Source organism: Falco rusticolus, chromosome 1, assembly GCF_015220075.1.
Source record: "Falco rusticolus isolate bFalRus1 chromosome 1, bFalRus1.pri, whole genome shotgun sequence".
Lineage (NCBI taxonomy): Eukaryota > Metazoa > Chordata > Aves > Falconiformes > Falconidae > Falco > Falco rusticolus.
In genome coordinates, this window is record NC_051187.1 from 65,579,267 (window position 1) to 65,605,104 (window position 25,838).

Below are 25,838 nucleotides of genomic sequence, written 5' to 3' on the forward strand. Positions count from 1 at the left end.
GTTTTATGGAAGCGACCCTCCCCATCTCGCCAAGGAGCCTCCCCTCCACCTCCTCTCTCCAGCTGTTCTGGCGTTATGGGAAGTTGATTGGATTTTGCCTTTAAGTGACCAACAAAGGAATATGGGTCTGTGTTTTTCTACATTTATAACTTAAGGCTAATTCTGTTAAAGAATTACAAAACTGATTGTGAATGAGTAGTACAGAGCACTAGAATGTTGCGTCTAAGCTTTAGCTATACCTGAATTGTAGTAGAGAATTTATATTTCTATTATTTCCCCCCCCCCAGAATCCAAGAACGAACATATTCACTGTGGGCTCACTTGTGGAAGAACCGTGCCGATTACCTGAATCCTTTGTACAGATCAGACCACAGTCAAACCCAAGGGACCCTGCACCCACAGATGGCCCCATGCAACTTCTTGTACAAGTAGGTGGTATCACTTGCTACTGAGAATTGTAGGATGTGTTAGTACAGAACAGAATGTCTTTGTATTTAACTATTTCTCATTCCATGAAGTAGCTTACAGAGAATAAAATCAGTCTCAGATGTGTTTGTTCTTTGTGTGCTCATAGTCAGTCAACACCTCTGTGCCATTCCACAACAGCGTATTAGTCTGAAAAGAAGCTTAAGATTAAAGCTATATTGATAGTTGTGTGTCCTAATTTCATGGTTACTCATTTCTTCCACTGAGAAATGTCTCTTTCAGTTCTGTACACATCTGTGGTTTCTAAACGTAAAGTTGCTTCATCTTCCACTCCAAGATTTTGTGATATTCATTTGGATCATTTGGTGTAAAAAACAAGGGGCATGTCACGAAATCATATGGTTTCATTGCTAAAACAAGCGTTTAGTAAAAGCAAAAGCAGACTTTTCCCATGTTGTTATACCTCAAAGTATACACAGTGAATTTTACTTGGTAATTTTTTCAAAATGTTACAAAATACCGTGATTTTAGAAATGTTACTATTTTCATTCTGACTTGAGTAATTAATTGTGCCATTAATCTTAACAAACTTCAGGAGACCTTGAATAGAAACTCATGAAAACTGTGATGTAAGTAAAACTGATGAGTTTGTTTTCCAGTTGCAAGTAAAAGCACCTGTTAAAAAATCAATAAATATCCTGAATGACAGAAATAGAATCCTTTCACCTCTACTATTCCAGGTCACATTCACTTTAGAACAATTTAAAAACAGTCATTAATTGTAATCTTTAAGATAGTGGGATTTATAAAAGAAGTACTGATCCTCCATCGGATGAGTAATCCTGTTAATACTTGGGGGCACAAAGGTTTCCAAGCATGAGCTATCAAATTATAAACTTAAGAGGGAATGTGACTTAAATAGTATACTAATGGGGTAGGAATAATAAACCACCAAGGCGCATGTATGTGCTCTGAAAGTATCTGCCAGCTACTTGGCTGGACAGCTGCAGCTGGCAGCGGGTCTCTCTGTTACTTATCCTGTCTGGTCAACTCGTTACATACTCAGGGTCTGGCTGCGGCCATGTATTACCACAAAGATAGGAGACAGCAGGAGTGCTAGAGTAAGCTATGGACTTACAGTTTGAGTACTTTCCTCCTGAAAATGAAAAATCAACTCAGCTGTTTAACTAAAGGTTTGTCAAATAATTCCATAGAACAGGAAGACAACTTGCCAATGTATATGCTTTTCCCATAGGCCAGTTTAAAATGTCAGTTTAAATTTTAAGAGAACAGGACACCATACTGTTTTTTACTCCCAATTTTTAACTCTTTACAGGGGGGAAAACACCTGTTAACTAGCTGCATCTCACCCCCCAGCCCCAGACAAAAACACGCATGCAGAATTTCAAGGTTGATTTCATGGCAAGCTCAACAACAGCTGAGAACTGGGATTGCAAAAAGCTGTCTTTAACCTTGGCTGCTCTATAGGTACCGTTGCTCTAAAGCCCATAGCGTAGGACAAGAAAATAATACAGCAGAAGTTTGTGTTCAGTGGTGAACCACCCTCAGCCACATGATCTAAGTCAAAGGGGCATTCACCTTTCTTTCCATTGTGTATCAGAATTTGTTTAAGCTGTGTAAGTCTATAGAGTTGCACCTTCAGGACAGAATTACTGCAAATGAACCATAAAATCTTACCAAATATTCAATGAACTTACGTGTATGCACTCTAATGATAAATAATCCATGGATGGATCATTTAGGAAAATGTGTGTCTGAAGAGAAAATAAGTGTGTATTTCAGTCTCCTGAGGCCACCTCCCCAAATGAGAAAGCTGCTGACCTGCCTGTCAATTCCAGGTTCTGGAGCGGTATGTACAACCGCTTTGAAAAGGGGCTGCATCCTCGACAGTCAGTTACTGATTACCTGATGGCAGTGAAGGAAGAAACTCAGCAGCTGGAAGAAGAGCTGGGGATCTTACAAGAGGTAATAAACATTTGATCTCAAATGTCCCAGACTCAACTGATGGTAAATTGAAACCCAACTCTGTACTCTGTGGAGTCCCCTACACGCTACATTCTTTTCTGCCATGAGGATGTTCGGCCATCATCTTTGTTCTCACACAAATTAGTATGAACATTTTGCATTTTAGACACAACAGTGGGGTGGTTTCTTTTTTTCTTTAGAGATAAAATTTCTCCTCTGTCAGTGCACCAAGTACTGCTCCTGGAAGAAGTTTTATATCTGTCTGTAGCTCAGAGGGAACTGTGATGCTGTAATTTGGCATTAGTTTGTGACAAACTGTGCACTTCTCATACTCCATAAATGCAAACAGGCAGTTTTAAAGGCTGCTAACTGGGTTGGGCTCTGAACTCAGATTATTACTTCTTTTTTTTAAAAGGCAAAGACACATAGGAGGATTTCTGGGCCCTAAATGTATCCCTGTAATATATACACCGTTTTCTTTATTTCAGAGGTTGGCGAATCTTCAGAAATCACAATTAGACAATGATAAAGACAAGAGTAAGCAACAAGACCAAAGCAAACAGTTAGGGCTTTTTAATTCCAGCAACAGCTTAGCTAACACTCCGCAGGAGTATAGCAGCGACCTAAAATCATTCCCATCGCGGAGCCCTTCGCAAGGGGATGAAGAAGATTCAGCCCTGATTTTGACACAGGACAACCTGAAAAGCTCGGATCCTGACCTCTCGGCTAACAGTGATCAGGAGTCTGGCGTGGAGGACTTAAGTTGTAGGTCCCCAAGCGGGGGTGGCTGCTTGCCTAGTGAAGACAGTGGCAAGGATTCAGATGAGGCTGTGTTTCTGGCAGTCTGAAATACCTTCGCAACAGCAAGGATCCAGGTGAAGCCGAGTCCCTCACAGTCTGGAACAACATCTTTTCATGGGGTGAAGAATGGGAGCGGTATGTGGCCTAAAGAAATAACCCAAAGAAAGGGAACTACTGTGCAATTGTGTAAGTAAAGATCTAAGCAGAACAAGCCATTATTAGTTTTAGGGCATAATGCTAAAGGAAGGTAATAACTGCTGTTATATATAGTAGTCAAGCCAATGTAGTATTTGTTTTATCAGTGCTGTACATAATTATTCCTTTGTACATTTCCATAATTATTTATTGTACAAAATAATAGTTCTTCTCCAAAGACGTGAAATTCCAAAGTACTCTCTTATACACAGGGACGAGGTTGAAGATTCATTAGTGTTAGCCTTACTGGTGAATCAGTCAAAACTTACTTCTGTAGAGTTCTTTTGCCTTCAGACATATTGTGTATATTCCTCACCTATTTTTTTTTTTTTTGTGGGAAGTGTTACATTTTGAATTCCAACCATTATTTTGCATATTCTCCTACTAGAATCCTTTACAGCAAAGTAAAACTAACAAATGGACATGCTTTCTTAGGGGACAAATGAAGCTTTGATCCTGCAAAAATAGCCTTTAGTAAGCTGTTGCTGCTGCACATGAATGCATCCCGTGTGTACTCAACTCTCAACCTGTGCTGCAAGTTCAGTAGTTTCTGTGAGCAAAACTTCAAGGAACATAACGATACTCACAGCCTTTGTGATAAAGCATCCCTTACAATGAAAGGTGTGTTAGGCAGTATACTCTAGCCTCTTTTATGGTTTGTTCTCAAGTTTGATTGTTTGTAACTTACCCTTGTTCCAAACAGCCTACATAAGATATAAAGGTAAAATTTTAAAGTAAGAAACCCCCCAATTCTCCAGCCTATTTGATGCCTACTTAGAAATGTTTTATTTAAGTGTGACTGAGGTACATACACAGTAGAGAGAACAAGGAATCCAAAAATCACTTACAGAAATCACTTACAAAAGTGTCACTTTCAGAACGACAGAAAGGTTATGCCCATAAAGGAACTGTTCTAAACAATTATTTCTTCCAAATTTTACTGTTCAAAATAAACTAACTACAGTCAAGGGGTTTTTCTTTATCTTCACACAAGATTTCTCTTTTAGCATTTGCCAACCTGAACAGAGCATGGCAATGCTAACTTAAGAAGACTGATTCACCATAACAGAAAGGTTAATCTGGTTTGGTTTAAGAATTTTTGTATTTTTTTAAGAGTGGGAGTAATAGCTTTCATAATCATAGGTATGGAAGTAAACCGCTGAAAAATGTTTAAGATTTGGGATGTTTTGAAATTCACTAAAAAGGCTTCCATATTGGGATGTAATTATTCCAAGTGTTTGGTGGGGGTTTTTTTGTTTGTTTGTTTGTTTCTAATTAAAGCACACAGCTAAAAATATAATTCATATGGCTGCTCTTACCTGCTTGGAGACAATGTGGTATTGAATTCTAGTAAAGTAAAGCAGTAGTAATATAAGTTTAATTTGATTGCATTTCATACTAGTCCATCAAATATGGACTTACAGGCAGAACTAAATTATATAAATATACCTCAGTTCAGAAGTTCTAGATTTTATTATTCAGTCTGCTTTTATGGAATAGCTTTTCATTCTGTTCTATGAACTTGATGTTATTAAAAATGACTAGGTAAACTTCAGTATTATTAAAATCCCTCTTAAGGGAGCTGCTGCCTTTGAACAAAGAATTCAATACCTAACAACAAAATTTATCTTAGTATTATACTGGAAAGGTCAGATACTCAATTTGATGAATCACTGTAGCTTAGCTGAAATAAATACAGCTATAATTTATACTCTGTTGAGAATCTAGCCTTCTGTTTTTTAATCTTTATGAATTTTTAATAAACGAAGCCCCGATTTTAATCGTACTTTTAAAAATGTTTCGTATTTTGAACACAGCCTGTAAAATTTATCGTATTAAAGGAGATTTTAAATGGGTTTTCTCAAACTAAAGAAACATGCTGCAAAGTCAGCAACGAAAACAACCTCACAAATATTCTGCCTAAAAATGAGTTTGAAAATGGGCAATATTATTGCATATCTTCAAAATGTAAAATTCTGTATGATTGTATTATGTCCTTATTAGACATGTCCAGAAATAAATGCAGAACAGCAATATATGCAGATTCAAAGCACTGTCTTCATGTCGCTTATGCAACTCCTCGTAATTAGCTGTACAACTACAATATTAACATATTAACATTTTGTATTATGCCTTTACTTAGCAGCTCTCTGTGATGTGTCTTTCAGTCCTTGGAATTTAGCATTAGCTACTACTGTTTTCATTGTAATGTATGTATGTGTGCCATTATTAGCCTGCTGAGAAACACTTCCAAATAAACACTTGGGTCATTTAGTGTATGTTATTTCACACCAGTGAATGAAACAAAGGTTTGCTTTCCCAACTTTTGTAATACAGTTCATTTACTCCAGTGACTTTGTCACTGAGATCAAGGGATTTTTGTATCTTCCTTCCTTCAATACTTGAATCCTTTAGTTTAAGCTGTAGAGAAATCTAACTAAGAAAACTGTCAATTTAGTTAATTTTATTTTATTATTTTTTTGGGGGGGTTGTTTTTTTGTGTTTGGTTTTTTTAGGGAATGCAAAACAAGAAGCATGAGAAAACCACACTATAAACTACATTGATTTCTCATAGCCTTGTGGGGTCTCCCCTCTGCTGCAAATCCTTGCAAATTTGGCATAAGCTGACTGTAATTTGCAATAGGACACACAGGAACGTAACTGCTGGGAAGAAAGGACTAAAGAGCATTACAGATATCAATGGTGTCATTTTAGCCTCAATAGCTTCAGGCTGTTCTTTAGCATGAAAATGGGCATCTAAAGGACACTGATGGCAATGGGATAGAACAGTTGAAGTTTCCTCTACAAAAGGTCACCATCTAAAGAACATAAAAGCAGCTAGTAAAGCTTTCTTTCTAGGTAGCTCTATATAAGACATAGATGAAGCTGGTAAACTGGTAATGGATTCTGAAAAGATGAAAAATAAAGAAGTTGGAGGGCACAACCCAGACTGAAGAATATCATTAAAAGTAAGGAGAGAAAAAGAAAAAAGTAAGTAAAAGGAGAGAGGCAGGGAAGTAAAGTTCTTTGTGAACTTTAAAGTTTTTTAAGTAAAGTTTTTTAAGTAAGTAAAGAACTTTTAAGTTCTAAGTAAACTTCCTTAGCAGTAAGGCAGGGAACCACATTCTTTGAAGCCTGTGGCAAGCCAGAGCACCAGTTTGCATAGCATGCAAGACGTCTGATGATACAAGCTAGTAACAATTAAAATCCAGCAACAAGGAGGCAGCCTTTGCAATGAAGATAAGCATTTCATCACTGTTGACCAGCTAACTTGATGATTTTATGTGGACGCTGCCCTGATCTACACGCAGGAGTCCTCAAGTATATCACAAACACCACAGTCAAGGCAACAGGGTTGGGCTAAAGGTTGCATGGGCTGAAGGCTGAGTGTAGCCGTTAGGTTAGCTAGTCACCCTTACACGCTGTAGTGCAGAGACAGGGAAATGCCGCAGTGACTGAAAAATTGTCCAAGGACAGTGAAGTCACTGACAATTTATTTGGGAAGAGAGGAACGTGTAGTGGGATAAGTTAAAAGTAGGTAAACTTATCACATTACCAAAACTAGTGAAAAACCTGCCGAAGATCTCCGGCCAAGCATACAGCAGACCCCAATTTCAGAGAAGCCAGAAACGTGCCAGAGATTGGGGTGATGCGAAGGAAAGGTAAAATAAGCATTCAACTTTATTTATATTATTTATATTGCCAGTAAAGCACCTGGAGCCAGCAAATCAAATCACGTTAAATCTTAAAGTAACATTTAGTGGTCTTTCAATATAAATCATTCTGGCAAGATGCTAATGAACTCTTACAGGTCCACCAGAACTGTTGTGACTGAAATCAGGGAAGGACTCATTTTTAAGTCTGCTGGTTGCCATGGTTATTCAGATTAATTTATTCTGTTTCTGAAGACTAAAGAACACAATTCTTTATGTTAAGGTATTCCCTTATAATTGATACACAAACTTTCTTTATAGCTTATTACTACATATAAATTTGATCTCTACAGGCATCTGACCAAAACAAGGCATTTAGAAAAGCAGTAGCCAGAGATGAGTAAGAGTTTTCAAAGCCCATTTTGGTGGAGGTGGCTCCAAGAATTACTGCTTTTAGAAGAGTTAAACAGGAAAAGCTCAAATCACTACACACAAAGAGTAGAAGTTTGTCCTTGAGTAGCTTACTGCATCCATTTCCTACACAATTCTGTATCCTGCAATGACCAACTCTATCTTTAAGTTAGACAATTACAAGACATATTAAAAACCCCAAAGCCTTTATTTCTAAGTTTAACACATTACAGTATTTACTGTTCAGAATAATGTACACAGTAAGGTTGTGATAACGGACTTAACTTTTTTGCCAGCGTTTTGATTCAGTTTTACTTGAAGGTCTCTTTTTTTTTTTTTTTTTTTTTTTTTTTAAAGATTTATCTTAAGTCTTTGAAGGGAGCAGGACTAGGAACTTGGACAAAAAAACTAAAAGATTTCTAACGTCCACATCTGGTCAAGGTCCAAAGTGGCAAAACTGCAGGAGTATGTACAGAGCAAACAGAACTACAGTAGATCATTAGATACTGCTTAGAACTTTATTATAGTCTCTTGGCTTGTAGTAGTGGCTAGCATAGCTGTACGCGCCTGATAATCCCCATCTTTCAGAAAGGTTAGCATGCCATTACACTCTGAAATCCAGGAAACCTTTCTTCCGTAAGCCTCAGCAGAATGTACCATTAACACTAGTTGTATACAAGATCACCCCAAAACAAAACCTACTTGATTTCAGACTTACATTTTAAAATTTCTCTGGTCTGCAACAGCATCAGTTACACCTGTTACATGGAGAACTCAGTACTGGATTTAAGACTAAGGGAAGAAACGAGAGGCCTAAACTCAGCCACAGAAAATATTTAGCAGTAAGATCAGATATTAAAATTAGGCAAACCCCAGACTCAATTAGCAGTTACAATACAGAATGTACCCTCACCCCATCCCAAACTACTGCAACGCAAGAGACAACCCACCTCCTTACTTTTTAATTTCTCGCTCATTTATTTCACTTTTCTACTTGGCAGAACACCTCAGCCTAAGTACGACACAGTGCAAGGCTCTCGGGAAACCAGTCACTGTATGTGGCCTACCATTCCAGATTGCTTAAGAGTTCGCTTGACACATTTTAAAAGATTGTAGAATATGCATCTAGCAGCAGCTGCTGTTCTGTTACACTTCATAGGATATTGTTTATAAAGCTGGGTACACACCTACTCACCATGTTTCAGCAAAACAAGGCAAGGAATGCGCTTCACTTGCTAGAAGCCAACCCCCCCCTAAAACTTTGACAGAGCATTATCAGTGTTCTACTGAGTCTTCTGGTAAAAGCATGATGATTACCTATGAAGAAAAATGTTCCCATTGGCACAACCAGTGTAGGACTAAAAGAAAAACAAACAAACAAACCAACCAACCTCAAACCAGCAGCAGGTTGGCTTGTCCTTTAAAGGCCAGAAAACCGGCTGGCTGCTCCTGTGTGCGACAGGATAGCTGTAGCTAACCTAGCACGCCACTGAATACAGACTTCTGTGCTGCTTTTCTAGAGGATGGGTTTGTGACCGCAGAAGGGGCTAAAAAAATATGGGAAAAAAGTAATCTTATGAATGGGAACGATAGGAGAGAGAATAGAAAGGGAGAAAAGAGAAGACCTTAAACTTTCATATCCCTGAACAAGAAACACTGTACTAAGAACTTGCCCTGAATCGTGACATTTTATTCTAGACTGTCCTCCACTATCATCAGGACTGCAGGGAGAAGTTCTGTATTTGTAAACTTGCTCACAAAAGTGTAAGGAAAAGCTGAAGTGTTGAGAACTTGTACTGGTTTGGGAAGCAAATCTCCTGTAGGTGACCTGGCTGGAGAGTTCAGTCACAGTAGAGCACCATAATACACCACACAACATTCAACAGGAGGCAGCAGATGAGGACAGAAGTCTGTCATTTCATGCCATTATAGAATGTATAAAGATACTAGCCCAACTCAGGAAGAGCACCAGACGTTTGGTCACCTGTACCTTTCTCTCCTTACAGTGAAGAAACTGCAACAGAAAGCCAGCCCTGTAGAGAATTTGTATCTAGTCTTTAATAAAGACTGTTAGCTAGATACTCTGAGTAAGACCCAAACCAACTTGTACACTGCGCGCAAAGCCAGACGGAGTTTGCCAAGAAGGCAACACTGATGACTTAAATCTAACTTTCCTCCAGAGCTGCAGAAATCCCACTACTCAGAGACCCAAGTCCAGAACTGCTTGGAAACCTTAGGAATCTCATTTTTAATTAGGGCTTTAGTTAGCACATTAGCAAAAGTGCTATGTCAATATTCATGCAGTACTATGCACCGTCAGGAGAAACGTTTTTTGGAAGATAGTCTAAAATTATTGCTTAACCACGGCACATACAACCTGTTGATTTTTTCAGGCACCCAAGTATCTTCTTTGATGTGGACCACAGTTCTGTTTTCTTGGAACATCTAATCTCAGAACTTGGACCAGCTCTACAAAGAAAAATCCCATCAAGTACCAGTGAATAGTTTACTCACCCTGAAAGGCAGTAGCTTAAGACAGACAACCACAGTACTGTAGAGTATGATAAGGCTGAGAACTAAAGCCCCATTTGAAGATTCACTAGCCTGTGGAACAGACTTCTTGCACTTAAAAGTGATTTTCCCAGCTCCAAAATTTACTTGCTTTTCTCCAAGTCAGAAAAAATACCTTATTGCGTTTTGCTAGAAGAGCATCAAGTTTAGGGCTGACTGAAGATTAGTGATACAGAAAAGTGTTCGCTTGGATTGACGTGCTTTAGTTTAAGACTTGAATCCGTGATGTTCTGTGACCCTATCTAGGTAACACAGAGCCAGTGTCTTGGCTAAGAGGTTTATCTCCAGACTGCTTCCTGATCAGAAAGAAGCAGGATTCCTGATACATTACTTAATCAGTGCTTTATCTTATTTATGTCTCAGAACTGTACGACGACTTCTGTTCTTCTGGAACTTGACTATCTCCATGAAAACCTAATGCGCTGACAAGGTTAAGAGAAAGAATGAGTCTTTTTGCAACAGCAAGAGAGACCACACATGCATCTCTGTAGGGGCTGTATTTTTCTCCTATAGAATACTGCACTTGGTCCTATCCATTCTCACCAGATATACCCCCACCCTAAAAAAAGACAGCTCACCAGAAGAAAGGTTCAGTGATTAAAGGGCAGAATTAAGTCTCACTTCCAAATTTAATCACTGGCCTTAACATAACACACTATGCAACTCCAGCCAAATTAGTTTCTTTGCTGCTTAAAATTAGGAAAAAAATAACTGCTACTTCAAAGAACTTCAGAACTAGTTTTTGTAAAGTGCTTTTGAGTTCCTCACATGATGAACATACTCATATTGCATAAAACAGAAACTGTGAGGTGATCTGATTATTCTCCTATAAGCAAAAACAAATGTGAAAATGAAATTGTGAGATGAAAATTGTGTTTAATTATAGTAGGTACCAAGCCACTCCTGAAATCAAGCGCTTCAGTGCTACTGAGCAACATACCAAATCTACACAGAGATCATTTATTCTGTTTTGATTCCAATATAATTTGTTCTAACACATCCTTTGCTTAATCCAAATCTACTTATCCAAAACACAATACAGGCTATACTCAGTTCTGTAATATTACTTAAAAGTAAAAAACTTGTTCTTAAACGTTTTGGCTTCAAGAAAAGACAGCTTGTGAATCAAATCCACTAACAATCTCAAATTATGAACTTCTTCAGTTTCCAAAGCCCTATCACCACTTATCTCAAACTCTTCCACAGATCAAGCCAAATCTACGCTTAAAATTCAAAATACAAAAAAGATATGAATTATGTTTTTATAAAAATGTAAAAAGCTAGTCAAAATTACATGTTTAGATAATCAGTCTCTGAAGAATGGAGTATAGCAGCAGGAACTTAAATATAGTAGGAACTATCAACAATAAATACAAGAAATTAGTGCAAAGATTGCAATAGAAGGATTCTTGAGTACAATGAGAATATAAAGAGACATTCTAATTTGTACAAAAACCATCCCAACTCTGTATACAATCTCTTCTATAAATACAACCATATAAGATGAAATGCTTATTTGCAAATAATAGTTATTAAAAAGTGTGCTTTATTGGGTTTTTCACTTGTTCTCTTGGCAGGTGTAGTTTGCAGGAAGTCTGTAAAGACAAATTTCTATAATTAGATATTTTAATTTCTCCAGAAGTTAGTTCTATTTAAAACATAACAACAGATGCAGTACATACTTGATTTGCACAGAAAGCATTATTAGAACACTGAGCATTGCAACAAATTCATTTGCAGTTAGCAGTTTGTAGGTGTGTGACGATGAGGTGAATTATTTAAAAAACAGAAAGCTTAACGGCAAATATTAAAGCAGCAGTTTACCTATAGCGGAGCATGAAATTGGCTGTGCATTGCTATTGCCTGTTGAAGTTTTTCCTCTTTGGCTCTTCTACAGTGGCAGAGCTACAAAACAAGACATAGCAAGAGTGAATCCTGAAAGGCATATTTCTATAATGCATACTATGTTTTCTCTTTAATAATTTAGCTACCTTGCAGGCTCTTTAAAAAAAGAAAGCCCTGTGAACCCCCTCCCTTCCAAGCTTCAGGCCGAACAACGGTCTGTATTGGTAAGATAATTCCATTCACAATTGCTTACAAGAGAATAGTTTCCTATGTTATGAAATGCATTTATAGGCACCTCTAAAGAAAGGTATGCTACCCAGTAAATTGCTCTTGTCACAGCATGAGCAAGAACAGTGGGTTTTGAACCTCAGTTACTTATTTGGTGATAGCCATCAACAGAATAATTAGTTTAAGAAGTTTAATAAATTAAACATAAAGGTTGCTTAATATAATGTGTCATTCTATGTCAACTTACCAAATTTAAACTTGTCCATGTGGCTACCTTCCTTGTATCTCTATACAGGTTATAGAAGACAGTGGCACAAAAAAACCTACAACACATGACAAGGGTCTAATGCGGGAGACCTTTGCACTTCTGCCTTAAAAAATATGTGCCTTCACAACACAAATTATATTCTAAACAGACTGAAGCCACTTAGGGATATTTTCTTCTGTTGGAGCTTATTAAAGCACTGTTGTGTACCACAGAACTGCTCAAACTCTTAGGTCTTAAATTTATTCACTATGTGTTGTAGATCTCTCAGATTAGAATAATTTGTATATTACGTACTGTTCTCTTTTCCATGAAACTACTAAGGAAGTCATCTATTTCTGTTTTGCCTTCCAAGAAGTCTTCTGCAATAGTGTCAGATTCCTCTTCAGCTTCATGAGCAGCTACTTTAAGTCTGGCTTGCAAAGCACTTGGACTGCAACTCTATGAAAATAAAAACTCCTATGTAATATTAAACTGTCCATCAAAACCTACATTTCCGGTAAGAAAGATAAATGACTAAACATGAACTATGTGAAGAGCATTATTATTACATAAAAGCCTAAGTGACCAGATGGAAGCTTAATGTCCAAGAAACAGCACAGCTTGTTAAACTAGAAAGGATCCAATGTGAGAAAAGCATTGCTAGTTTAGGTCTTCATGCACAGTCATTCTAAAAGATGTATAAAGCTTTTCAACTTTTACCCTATACTGTCAGACAGCAGAGAGCTTGGAAATGTGACTTCTGAATAGAACTAGTGTTTCAAGTGACTTCAATACATAGGGTCTACTTTTGAAACTCAGTAGCGACCCTGAGAAGTATAAAAATGTAAAATAGCACTTACCGTTCAGCTTTTAAATACCCTTGAAATGACTGTGGAGAGGAAGACAGGAAAGGAAAAAGCACCTACTCAAGAAGTAGATGGCCTGCTAATCTAAACCAGTATACTCATTCTTCTGTTCCTCAAACCTTACTTGTGTTTATTGCATGTAATTTCATTATTTTTCCTCTAATATGTTTGGGCAGTTAATCAGAACATGATTCACGTCTTCAGTAGGAGTCTGTACAGAGCCAGAACTGCAAAATTAAGGTATTTATGGATTTTAGTTGCTCGGACTACCGTCCATCTACCCCATGAAAAATATTTTACTTAGGTACTATAAAACTGCAATCAGAAATTTCCTGTTAAATTAATCTTGTGCAAAATAAGGACTGTTTGCTTTAATAGAAGATGACTAAAATTCATCTACAGTACAAGTAAAAAGACTTGTCTGGAACTTTTAAGGGGAGATAACAAGAGATACCAGGTAGCGCACAGTGAACATCAATACATGAAGATACAGCACATATGTGGAAAAACAGCAGAAAAATCCATCTGCAACTCCTCAGCTCACAGTCTCCTAACAATCGTTAAATTCAACCAGCAAATCTAACTTAGACAAAAGAAAAGGTAATGTAGCAGTGGGGTAATATGTCCTGTTTTTAGGTGGCTTCTTACAGAAACAGAAAGTTTCTCAATGCCAACTACCTCCACCCACTTTAAAGCCAACTTACATCACACAGAAAGGAGGCAATAGGAGTCAGACTATTCTGATTTTCAAGTGAGGGATCATTTAATTCATTTAGATCACCTATGAAATCAGTCAGTTTGCTGTCACGTAACTTTCTGTTTGTTATTTTGCTACTTTGTGGACATTTTGATATTCAGGTACTATGCATGTTATATTTTGATGGACGGTTGTATTCTCAGGTGACAAATCTTGCAAATAAGGATGATTTCAGCACAGAAATTGTTTATGAGAAGTTACATCTTCTAAGACATATTCTGGTAAACAAGCTAAGAAATCATTCTCCTTCCCCAAATTGCTTTCTGAAGTTATGACTTTACCCTATTTGCTCTTTAGAATGTACAAAGTTTGACAGCACATATAACATGTTGCCCACAGTAAGCATACCCAGTGAATCACAGAATTTAAGTTTCTGAAGCAATCGTTTGAATCATTTTAATCTGGTACGGTTTTACAAACTCATTACGTTAAATGGTTATCATTACTTAAACAAACCTTCTTTAAAAAGCCTTCTATTCTTAAAACTGGTCTGACCCAGGATTGTACTTATGAACAGCTCTAAAAGCTCATCACACTCTTCCAACTTTGCTTGTATTGTAGCATTAAAGAAAAAACACCAAACCACAACCCAAAACCCCAGTTGTGCAACCATAACACTGTTTTGCTTTCCAACTGTTTGGTACTTCATTCCATTTCATTTCATACTTGATGTGAATCCATTTCATACAAAATTAAGGGCTTAACTAGAAGAATATTCTTTATGGTTAAAGACCCAAATCAAAACTTCAGTTTTATTGAAGTAGTCTTAAAGGATAATATGATATAGAGATCATACCTCACTAAGTTCATGCTGTCTCTGCATCTTTTTTTCAAAGGCTGCTTTCATCTGTGTCAGTTGCTCATACTGGAAGGAAGAAGAAAAAGAATGTTTTCCCCCTGAAAAAAACAGAATGTTACAGCTAGTATTTTTGAAAAAGATTTTATTGTCCACTTACTTTATCCAACACCATCTGTCTTTTTGCCTCGAGAGTAGGCTCCAGCAACAAGTTTTTTTCTGTAAAACAAAATCACTATTACTGCCTTTTTTTAGAGGATTCAATGTGCAGAACAGACACAGATGCTAATGTTTTAACATCTTACTTGCCAGCTCTTCAATGCTTTTCACTAACTCATTTCTATCAGTAATGACTTGCTTCAGTTGTGGTAAAGCTGCAAACTGTTCCAGTAGCACTTCTCCTTGCTCGTTCATACTGGTCAGCTGCGATATACTACATTCAAACAGAAAGAAAGCACATTTAAAGCTAACAGCAAATATTACGTGTAGAGTTACTAATTTCTGCCAAAAGTCAAAAGTTTGAGGCATTTATTGGGACTTACAGATATACAACATGACCAGAGCTTATTTTTCCCCTTTCTCCTGGACCGTGGGTTCTACTATCTGCAGCAGTGAGCTTTAATGTTAAAAAGTACCTCTCATTTCAAGCCTTACTTCCTATGAAGTGTTTTTTGATGCTACTGCAGTGGGTTGACCGTGGCCATTTACCAGATGTCCGCCCACCTGCTCTCTCAGTCTCCCTCCTCAACAGGATATAGAGGAAAAGCTTGTAGGTCAAGATAAAGACAGCGAGATCACTTACCAATTATACAACGACAGGCAAAACACACTCAGGTTGGGAAAAATTAATTATATTGCCATTATATTAAGATGATGAAAAAGAAAGACAAAAACTAAAACACCTCACCCCCTTTGACCCCAGGCTCAACTTCACTCTCATTCCCCATCAGTGCAGGGAGGAAGGGGAATTGCCGGTGTGGCCGTCCCCATCTGTAACGGTTTGTCTCTGCCGCTCCTGCCTCCTCGCTCTCTTCCCCTACTCCAGCACGGGTCCCTCTCCATCACAGGCTGCAGTTCCTGGCAGGACAGCCTGCTCTAGCGTGGGCTACAGGGAAACACCTGTTCTACTCTGGTCTTTTCCAAAACTTCCATGGGCTGCAGATGAGTATCTGCTCTGGCACTTGGATCACCTCCTTCCCCTTCTTCTCTGACCTTGTTGTTTGCAGGATTCTCACAATTTTCCACTCCCTCCCCTCAATCCTCACTGCCTCTGCAGGATTTGCTCTTCTTTAAATGTGTTTTCATAGGGGCACCACTCACTTCACCAACGGACTCAGCTGTCCTGCAGTGGGTCTGCTGCCAAGCTGGCTGTGCCTAGCACAGGGGCAGCCCCTAGCCCCTTCTCACAAAAGCCACCCATGCAGCACCCCCAACTACCAAAACCTTTGCCACCTAGACACAACAGAGCTATGCAGAACAGCTGCATTACCATTTGTGATTAACCACCACCAGAAGATTCATGGAATTTTAATCCAGTCGTCTTGAAAAAACCAGACTTGGTTTGAATGTTTTGTTAAAACAAATTACAGTTCCTCCCCAAACCCTTAGCTTTCTTCTACACAACAGAAATTACAGTTGATTTAGCTAAATGAAATAGGCTCTTAGGAAGGTGTCAAGGTAAACAAAAAATGCCCCAAAAAACAGAAGACCTTCTCAACAAAGGTCTTTTTCTTTTTTGAAAGGAGTTTTCAAGTGCTGAACTATGACAACACCATAAATATGTGAGATCAGAAAGCAACCAATTTCCTAAGATCCTTTCAGAATTAATAGCTAATCTGTATAATCTATTTAATCCCAGATAAATGATCCAGGAGGCTGTCTCATTAGACCTGAAAAAATTGCTGGGAACAGTAACTAATACAATTTTTTTTAATTGTGACAGGACATGCTTTTGATTAAAGTATTTGTGTAATATGTGTATGAAGTATTTAGATGTGGAAGTGATTTGCACTGGGACACCTGGCATGTTTACCACCTGGATATACCTGACCCAACCGCCCTGCACATGCTGAGCTGCTCACAAAGTCCTTGTGAATTAAGAGAATGCAATCTGTAAACCAGTCTCAAGTCCATTTCCTTGTCCCCTTTCCTCCTTCAAAAGGTATGCTTACCATATTAGCAGAAATTAAGTCACTGGAAGACAACAGAACACTAGTATGTTAGGAAATATAAAAATAAATGCTCTTTTACCTGGTGTTGAATCCTGAAGTATTGTTCCTGTTGAGAAAATCCTAAACAAGCAGCACAGTTGAATGCAGGGCTGGCTTACTTCCTAACTCTACAATTTTGGTTAAGTCGTAGTTCTCCTATTGATGTTATCTACAAAAACATTTCAGCGATGTATACAGACTTTTGACAAAAATCAGATACAGACCAGTGGTAATTGCCTTTTAATGACTACGGAATGTTTTGGCACCTTCTGAAAATTTACCTTAATTCTGAGAGTTCTGGAAATGTCTCAGGAACATCAGGCATCTTGTAAGTAAATCCATTCTGGCCAACCTAAACAGAAGTTTAGAAATGCTTAGTAGATTTTCAAAGAGCAATTTCGTGATATTTAACCTGATTAATCCAAAACTGGAGATGAGTATTTGCCAGCAACAAGAAAAGTAGGAAAAGCAGAAAGAATAGTAGCACTAGCCTCCAAAAAGATGTCTCAACTCAACCATGGCAACAAAATACTTGGGGATGTTTGAGGTGGCATGTCACAAAAGATGAGTCACTTTTGGAGGAAAATAACCTGTCTTGCTACGTCCTCCATTTGGTAACAGCTGAACGAGCCGTGAAACACATAGGAGGACTATAACTCAAGGAAGTGAGCACAGAGAAAGAGACTGACATTTTGATCTCTATCATGTGGTTTTAAAGTTATAATCCCATGGGAAAAAGTTTTCAGACAAGGAAAAGAAAGTCTGTCTTCACAGAATGTAGAAATTTTAAATTCTACAAAGCCACAAAAGCATCTTCCAAGATTAAGAAAGTTTTCGTTTCTAAAGAAAAGACTTTATAAAAACCAAACATTTAGCTGTAAAGTTTTTACAGAGGATATTCAAAAAAATCCTTCCAGAGTGCATCAGTGAAAGGGAATTTGTGAGTACACACATACAAGATCCATGAAGCAAAGCTATTTCAAGCATGAAAATGAGAAATAAATTCACATAAAGGCTTGAGACTGCACATCATTCTCACCTGATAGGTTCTGGGCAGGAAATGCCATATAGAGAAAAGAATCTCATTTTCTATGACTGAAGAAACAGTTACAGCTGCACTATGGGGGACTGCAGCTCCAAAAAAAAAGTATATTCGAAGATATTTACCATAACACGTTTCATTAAAGCTCAGAAAGACAAATCTGAGTTCAAGTTTGCCCTAAAAAACTTTTCATCAAAGCCAAAATAACAGGTTTTTTCCTAGCACCAGCAAAACAATGAAGTGCAGTCACTCTGAATGTTCCCTTGAGTTTTGCAGCAATGCCCTGTGTGCCATTATCCCCAGTGTCTGACAGCTTTAGCTTAAGCACCAAAACTCGGCATACAGACCTGAAGCACTGCTTCTGCTGTCGGAACAGGTAGCGGCAGATCAGGGATCAAGCCGTAAGAGGGAGCAGCAGGCTTGTCTGTAGTGTAGCTTGAAGAAACTGATTCAGCAACAGGCACGGCTGCCATTGTTCTGTTTGTTTCTTGAGGTGGGTATGGAGGAAGAAATGGAAACCCCTGAGGAGCGTAAGGAGGCATTCCAGCCGGTTTGTTGAAAAGGCTAAAAACAAATAAAAAACCACAACCATGAGCAACCAACTGCTTACACCACATCCTACCATTTGAATTATAATCACTACACCACATACATGACACAGGATTGAATTTTTAAACAACCATAAACTTTGCATTGTCTGTTTCCAGTTACTTCCAATGTAGTAAGTCTACTTTATGTCTTAAACTGCAACATAATACACAGCTTCATCAAACTATACTCTTATAGAGCAGCCAAATACACACTCACACTCTTAATTAAAACGAAAACTACTTCTCAAAAAATTATGAGAACTTAAATACAAAGTGTTTCCATGTAAAAGTCCTGAAAAATGCATCTGTGTCATACATTAGTTCTTATTTATGGTATAGCATTTAACAGCTTGGGCAACACACAATTACTTCTAAATAACACAAATTACTTCTTTTTTTACATTCACAACTGCAGCTGCATCTAAACCCAGTATCACTGTCAGCCATGAGAACCGTAATTCTACTGATAAAGCTGTAATGTCTCAGACCACTTTTGTGTATTTCATACAGTTCTTTAAATTGCACAATTTCTCTTGCGTAGTTGTGCAACAGAAGCTGTTAAGCCCGGGAGAATATGACCAGAGCATGAAGACACACAATGGCTCAGATCATGGTCTACAGCAAGTTCAAGATTTCATCTGATAACATATGCATTTATTCTTTTTCAAGAAAACAGAAGCACGAAGTTACATCAGCATGTTAATACAGTAACTCCAACGGAATCTAGTGTTTCTTCTCAAAGTAATCATGCCATCAAGCACGTACATGAAATGCTACAAGAGCAGGGAATCTACATCTCCCAATACATCCACTACATTATGTCTGTTCCTGCTCTCCTAATACTTGATTTCATCTCTTTTGAAAAAAAGTAAGTTAATACACATAGTTCCATTCATCGTGTTTATAGATACTTACTATGGAAATGATGTTGAACTAGAAGCCAGAACTGGAGGATTCTTCCAAAACTCGTCCAGTAAACTTTGAATAATTTTTCCAAGATCTGAGTGCATTGTAAACTGGTAAAAAAAAAAACAATGCGAAAGAAAAATTACACCTGGAATCCAATAGTTCCAAATGTGCTGAACTTGACTGTTTATTATATCCACAAGGCAGTGCTGGAAGCTATTTCAGAGACATATCAGCTAATGTAAACTGTGTATACATCAGCTCCAAATAAAACGATAAAACCCCATAGAACTGAACAGAAACTAAGAGACTTTTGTATATTCTATTACCAATCAAGAATTAATCAATTACATTTCCAATAAACAACCCAAACCCCCCACCTTACTGACCAAATTACATTTGTGAAAACAAAGGCGGAGGAGGGGAGAAATCAAGATTTGAGACAAAAAGCATTAATTGCACTCTGAAAAAATCATAACCTCACCCCACCCCACCAAACTACTACATCCTTGTTGGCAGAGAAAAGAGGAAGAAAAAAAAAAAGGAAGAACAGCACATTAAAATCCTGAGTATTAGAGCCAAAACCTTGACATCTTTCTAATAGATAGCATAGCATAGAAAGAACTACGCTATTTCTAATAGCATAGAAAGAACTAAATTACAAAACAGTCTTAAAGCATCCTTCTTCCTTATTTGGAATACACTGTACAGAAACAAGAACTGTGCTACTGGTACTAACAAGAAAAGTGATAGAAGCTTTCTAAGCCATCATAACTTAAAACAGTTTTAAATACATGGAATACTCAGTAGCAGAAGGAGATTAAATAGCAGTATACTGAACACTACTGGATTTTTGTTTTCAGACCATTCAAAATACAGTTTGAGAGGGATAAGGATCTGCACTAGTCTTTTTTTACCAGAAGTATTAGCAATACTGTAGTGTGACATGTATTAAAGTTGCTATTAACAGCAGACATATGTGAAACTACAGATTATACATACATTACTTATTAATGGACTGGTCACATACACTCCCTGCTTGTCCATTAAATGATGTCTCACAGGTGGGAAAACACTGATAACTGGTTTTTCCTGAGGAAACTGAGGTGGAAGCAAGCTGCAAATACAAGAATAATCATTACTACAGCTACATCCCATGCTGAAGTTTGCACAAGAAGGCTTCTTATGCAAAGAAAAAGTACTACTAATTACATAAAATTACTTTTCTGTGATAAGAGTTAAGGAGCAATGTCCCTGCCCATGGCAGGGGTGTTAGAACTACATGATCTTTAAGGTTCCTTCCAACCCAAACCGTTCTAGATTCTCTGAAATACAGTCAATGAAGCACACAAAAGGATTATTCAATTACAAAACTGGAAGTCAGACATATTAGAATACTGGGCTTCCATGGAACTGAAGAGAGCATTTACTACAATATTGTAGTATAACAATGAAGCAATTATGTACACAGACAAAGAAAAAGCTGTAGCATAACGAAACTATTTTCTAATACAAATGTTACTACTGCAATGACAATGCAGCATAATCTGCAAGAATATCAGGCAAGTTATCAAGCTAAAGTAACAAAAAACTTGTGACTGGAATACCATTAATATTCGCCAGAGAAAAAGCACCACCCAAAGTAAATTAATAGGAAATGTTACAGTAAATCACTTCTTACGATCCAGAAGCTTCACTGCGTTAAGAGCTAGGAGTTACAGCAGATTAGTAAATTACTAATTAAGGTTAGTTTCAGTTTTAGGGGGATTCAAAGTCATCAGAAACTCTCGAGTGTTTTTCTCCTACTTATTTTCAACTAAAACCACACAGGTATCTTAGGAGCTGAGCACAGCAAAATATAGTTTTGCTTTAAGCTGAGCATCTTCATCTTTTACAGAACTAGTTTCACCCGTATCACTACAACTATTAATGCAAATCCAGGTTACAGTTCCTGAAATTAATTATGAGATGGGAGCCACTTATGTTCTATTATTACTTATTTTTGAGAACAATTTTAATTTTCAAGATGTGCATTTCACTCTACTTACATGTTAATGTTAATTGTCAAGTTGTTTACAGTGAACGGCAGTCGATATTCCACATCTTTCTGAATTTCTGCAATGCTGTCAAAGAAGAAATTGTTAGCGTCCGATTCATGGTCAATGTAACAGCCCGAAGTCTGAAAAAGGGCATCACCTCAGACCTTCGTAGTTAGTTTAGTTTTGAAAAGCCTTGTGAGAAGAAAATTTATAAGCCTGGTTAATATGCCTCAGAATGCTACACTGAATATTGAGATTAAAACAAAAAAATAGTAGATTCAACTTTCAGACCGTATACATGATCCCAAGCAATAGAAATACAGTACGAGAAATTGTGCTACTTGCTGATCTGACAACAATCTCAACTTATATATCTCCACTTAAGTGGCTTAATTTAAGCCACCAGATCAGTGATTTTTTTTCATATACTGACTTTTTCTGATAAAACATTTACTTTGACAAGGCATTACACATGGTTCACAACTATTGTCCTGCAACACTGCCTACAGATCAGTACTTAGAACATACACCACACTAGGCCTTCTGCCTTAACAGATTAGCTTACTATTTAATAGTAGTTTTTTCCACATGCACCAAGTTCTATGCACTTGCACAGACATTTTCAAGAATAAATAATCTGGAGAAGAGCTACTTGAAAGAATGTAAAACTCTGTAATCCAGTGACACTCAAAACAAAGACCCCCCTGAAAAGCACCAAGTGAAGAAACATGTATCTTATGAAATCTGGTAAGATCAAATCCAAATTTGCTTCTCCTGGAACAAGATAGTTATTGAGAAAAATCTTATTAATGCAGCTGCATTAATAGGAAGTTGTTTTAATACTCAAAGCACTCTACAATTTGTACGCACAGCAAGACTGTTCTGAAAGATGGCATCCCAAAGAATGAAGAGGAGGAGAAGGAGGAGGAGGGGGAGGAGGAGACTTAGCTCTGAAGCAGAATTTCTGAACAATACAGACATACCTAAGCTGGGACTGGGAGAGAAAGGAGAACAGAAAATTAGCTTCATCTTACAATGCCTCAACCAAAACAAACTTAAAAAGCAGATCGATTCCCCTTCCATATATATTTCCTGCCTGTACCTGGTCAATAATATTCTCCTCCCTCACCTCTCTAAGGCCGCCTTATAAATGGAGGGAACAGAGCTCCAAAAGGCAATAATGGCAGCCTGGTGTTCCCAGAAAGCCTCTTTGCACCCAGCTTCAGAAATGCCCCTCCATACAATTACTTCTTCAAGAAACCCCAAACACGTTACCTGCAAATGTGTGTTAAGCGTAGTGCTAGTAGTATTCTGTACCCCTCCAAAGCATTATTTATGCACAGAATTTAAAACTGTGGTTTTCAGGATTTTGAGAATAAATGGAATAAGACACAAACGTAGCTATGCACCTTGCTTTCTGCAGCCTGACCTTACTCCTCTCACAGGCAACTCAGCATCTGCTCTTTCCCTGTGAAACGACTCGCTGTTTGAAGAAACTATCAGGTATCTTCAGCACAGGACCATTCAAATCGGAGTGCAGGGCTCTACTGTGATACACCACCCACTGAAATCACCACCTCCTCATTATTAACTGAAGGATTCTCCTGGAATCTCTCAAGCACATTCCTGCCCTGTAATCATCTGTTATGCATTTTAATAGCCTGCTACAAAATCCTTTAGAGAAGGGTATATAATTATGTTCCACTCATGTGCAAAACCTGTAGGAACTGGGGAGAGAACAAGGAGAGAGAAACAAGAAATCGAGAACCTCCAGAACTGTTCGAACTGTTCTAACCTCATTTAAGCAAAACCTTGAACCGATCAAGTTAGTCGTCCCTTCCCCAAGTGGGAATGGATACACTGGAAAAATCACACATTTTAACTTTGGCTAAAACAGCAGCAATCGCAAGAAAACAGTTTTTTCACAAAAACTTGGTATCAAGCTTCTAACCCATAACAGATCCTGAAAAGGAAGACTAGCTACATTAACAAAATTAAGATCACATATAACTGGGCTTTTATGACTTAAGACAACACAAAACAAACTTACCTAACTCAGGTAACACACCATGCTAAGAATTTTATTTTGAGCATTTCATGAGTAACAGCTGGCATACACATAAATGAATGACTAAATATACTTATCGGACAAAACAAACCCTAGAATGACAATTATTCAATCATTGCTTAGGAAACAACTGTATTGCAATGCTTAATGCATATTCTTATCCTATAGGTCTGTGTTGCTATGGAGTCCATAAGCAAGCACATGGGTCCCACCCCAAAAAACCTTTGCATTTCTGAAAACTTGCACAAATAGCCACACCTTTAAAAAAGCACCAGCATTTGAGGCGCTGTTACTCAGATTTATTCAGTAATAAGTTTCTCTTAAGAGAAGAGTACACTCTGCCAGAAGGTATTTCTTCCCTTGCCTAATTTTTGGGTGTTCTATACCTACTGTCAAGAAAGATCAGGTATGCTAGAAAACACAGCTGCAAAGTCACATTTGAGCAGCTACTGTCTCCCCAAGACTGCTCTCCATTCCTGGCTGCAGGGTCCATTCGCTCTCTGTCTGTGCTTGAACTGGCGCCTACACAAACAGTTAGTAACCCAGTTCAGCAAGCCGACTGACAAAAAACCAATCACCTTTTGTGAGGACTTAGCTTGAGGTGAGCTAAACTCCCTGTTAAAAAAAAAAAAAAAAAAAAAAAAAAAAAAAGAGAGAAATAAAAGGCCAAGTAAGGCCAGTACAGCAAAACTTTCTTAGTTAGGCTGCTGCATCTCCACAAAGACAGCTCCCTCAAAAAGTGAGCTGTGTTTCAAAACCATTTGTGAAACCGGCTCCAAACAGATTAAGCGAGCAACAATACTTGGCAGTAGTGCCATACTTACGTGCCCTGTGTGATAATTCAGAATATTAGGATATCTAGCCACCTGCAATTACTAACCTTGGAAATACAGTAAGTATCTCTTCCACTCCTAGTCTCAGTCTGACATACCAGAGAACATTCTCCTTCCTTTTTCTGGACCATTTTGAAGGCATCTACCATTCCACTACAACAGACATCCTAGACAGACATAAACATCACACCTCAACAGACCTCCTAGGAAGCACGATGAACGCTTACACGCTCACTGAAAATATACCTCGAAATACATGAAGGGTGGATCACCTTTTAAAATATGAACGCTTTTAAGAAGACTGAGAAGTAGGCAAAACTGGCCAGCATGCTGCCCAGCTGGGGCGTCTCGGGATAAAGGAAAGTGTTTTGCCGTAAAAAGCGTGGCTGTTGAACAGGCGTCAAAAACCCTCCGGTGAGCCTCTAAATCGCACCAGTTTCTGTGGAACAGTCAGGCACGAGCAAATTCGCACTGCACATGGAAAACCAGTTTGCAGAGCCGGCAGCGCTGCTGTGCCACTGCCGGCGAGAGCGCCGCGACACACGCCCCCCCCCCCCGCCCGGTTCATCCTTAGCCTTGGAAGAACCGCGCTCCTACCGCCAGCTCCCGCAAAGCGGGCGGTACCGCCGCACACGCGCTCCGCAGCTCTCTGCGGGCGTTAAACCCCATCAACTACCCACGCTGCCTTCCCGGAGCGGCGGCCGGCGCAGCCGAGCACGGCTCCGCCGCAGCCCCGCCGGTGAGGCCGGCCCGCCCCGCCCGCTTCCCAGCGCAGCACCCGCCCCGCCGGGCCCCTGGCCCCCGAAGCGCCGCGGGGCTCGGCCGGCCCCGGCCGCACCGGAGCGACTCCGCTTCCTGTTTACCCGGAGGCGCCGCCGCGGCCGATGGCCGGCGGGACCCAGCCGGGCCGCACCGGGAGGGGAAGGGGCGGCACCGCGCCCGGCAGTGCCTGCGGGGCACCGAGGCCCGGCGGCGCAGGGGGCGCCGGGCCCGGGTCGGGGCTCACAGGCCGCCGCCGAGTCCCGCCCTGTCCCCCCCGTCCGCGGCCGCGGCCACTCACGAGGCGTGGGCGCCGCGCAGGGACTCGATCTGCCGCTGCTTCTGCTGCTGCAGGCTGGTGCGGGCGGGCAGCGGCGCGGCGGGCGAGGAGGAGCCGCCGCCCTTAGCGAAGGGGAACAGCCAGTTCATCCTCGCCGCGGCGGCGCCCGGCGGGCGCGGGGGCACCGGCGGCACCGCGGCCCGGCCTCGCTCCGGTGCTGGCGCACGCGCGGCGGCGCCCCGCCCCGCCCCGCAGCCGAGGCAGCGGCGCCCCGCCCCCGGTGGCACGCGGGCAGCGTCAGCGCCGCGCGCCCGTGACCCGCGCCGTGG

The 25,838-nt window shown here is 39.4% G+C and overlaps 2 protein-coding genes across 8 annotated transcripts in view; one reads left to right on the forward strand and one right to left on the reverse strand.

The window, feature by feature from the left end:
- Positions 1–7,800, forward strand: part of MTMR7 (myotubularin related protein 7) — a 53,413-nt gene extending 45,613 nt beyond the window's left edge. For 4 of the 5 annotated variants that reach the window (XM_037382246.1, XM_037382254.1, XM_037382233.1 and 1 more), the window contains 3 exons: positions 288–428; positions 2,286–2,412; positions 2,901–7,800. In XM_037382246.1, the coding sequence (XP_037238143.1) occupies positions 288–428; positions 2,286–2,412; positions 2,901–3,260 (628 nt within the window). In that variant the 3' untranslated portion in view covers positions 3,261–7,800. The remainder of the gene's footprint in view (positions 1–287; positions 429–2,285; positions 2,413–2,900) is intronic. The other variant, XM_037382264.1, reaches the window with a different exon arrangement.
- On the reverse strand, positions 3,249–25,741 carry VPS37A (VPS37A subunit of ESCRT-I). Of its 3 annotated transcripts, none has more exons than XM_037382286.1 (12): positions 25,531–25,739; positions 21,579–21,653; positions 20,533–20,647; positions 19,540–19,640; positions 18,382–18,598; positions 17,274–17,344; positions 15,088–15,215; positions 14,943–15,001; positions 14,783–14,851; positions 12,679–12,822; positions 11,868–11,948; positions 3,249–3,357 (listed from the first exon to the last, which is right to left on the reverse strand). In XM_037382286.1, exons 1-11 carry the CDS (start codon positions 25,656–25,658, stop codon positions 11,868–11,870), a joined length of 1,188 nt encoding a protein of 395 aa, XP_037238183.1. In that variant the 5' UTR covers positions 25,659–25,739; the 3' UTR covers positions 3,249–3,357. The 3 variants fall into 3 exon arrangements, with proteins under 3 accessions (XP_037238183.1, XP_037238175.1, XP_037238192.1); XM_037382278.1 differs by lacking the exon at positions 3,249–3,357 and adding an exon at positions 10,900–11,638; XM_037382295.1 differs by lacking the exons at positions 3,249–3,357; positions 11,868–11,948; positions 12,679–12,822 and adding an exon at positions 12,831–13,456 and having other exon boundaries at positions 25,531–25,741.
- Positions 25,742–25,838: the final 97 nt, after the last annotated feature.

Bases quoted from the DNA above. Each gene is read 5' to 3' on its own strand.
- VPS37A (XM_037382286.1), bottom strand. From the start codon at position 25,658: ATGAACTGGCTGTTCCCCTTCGCTAAGGGCGGCGGCTCCTCCTCGCCC. The intron at 19,641-20,532 runs GTATGTATAATC...TTTTTTTACCAG, and splicing joins CCAGTCCATTAATAAGTAAT to TTTACAATGCACTCAGATCT. The intron at 18,599-19,539 runs GTAAGTATCTAT...ATTTGTTTTTAG, and splicing joins AGTTCAACATCATTTCCATA to CCTTTTCAACAAACCGGCTG.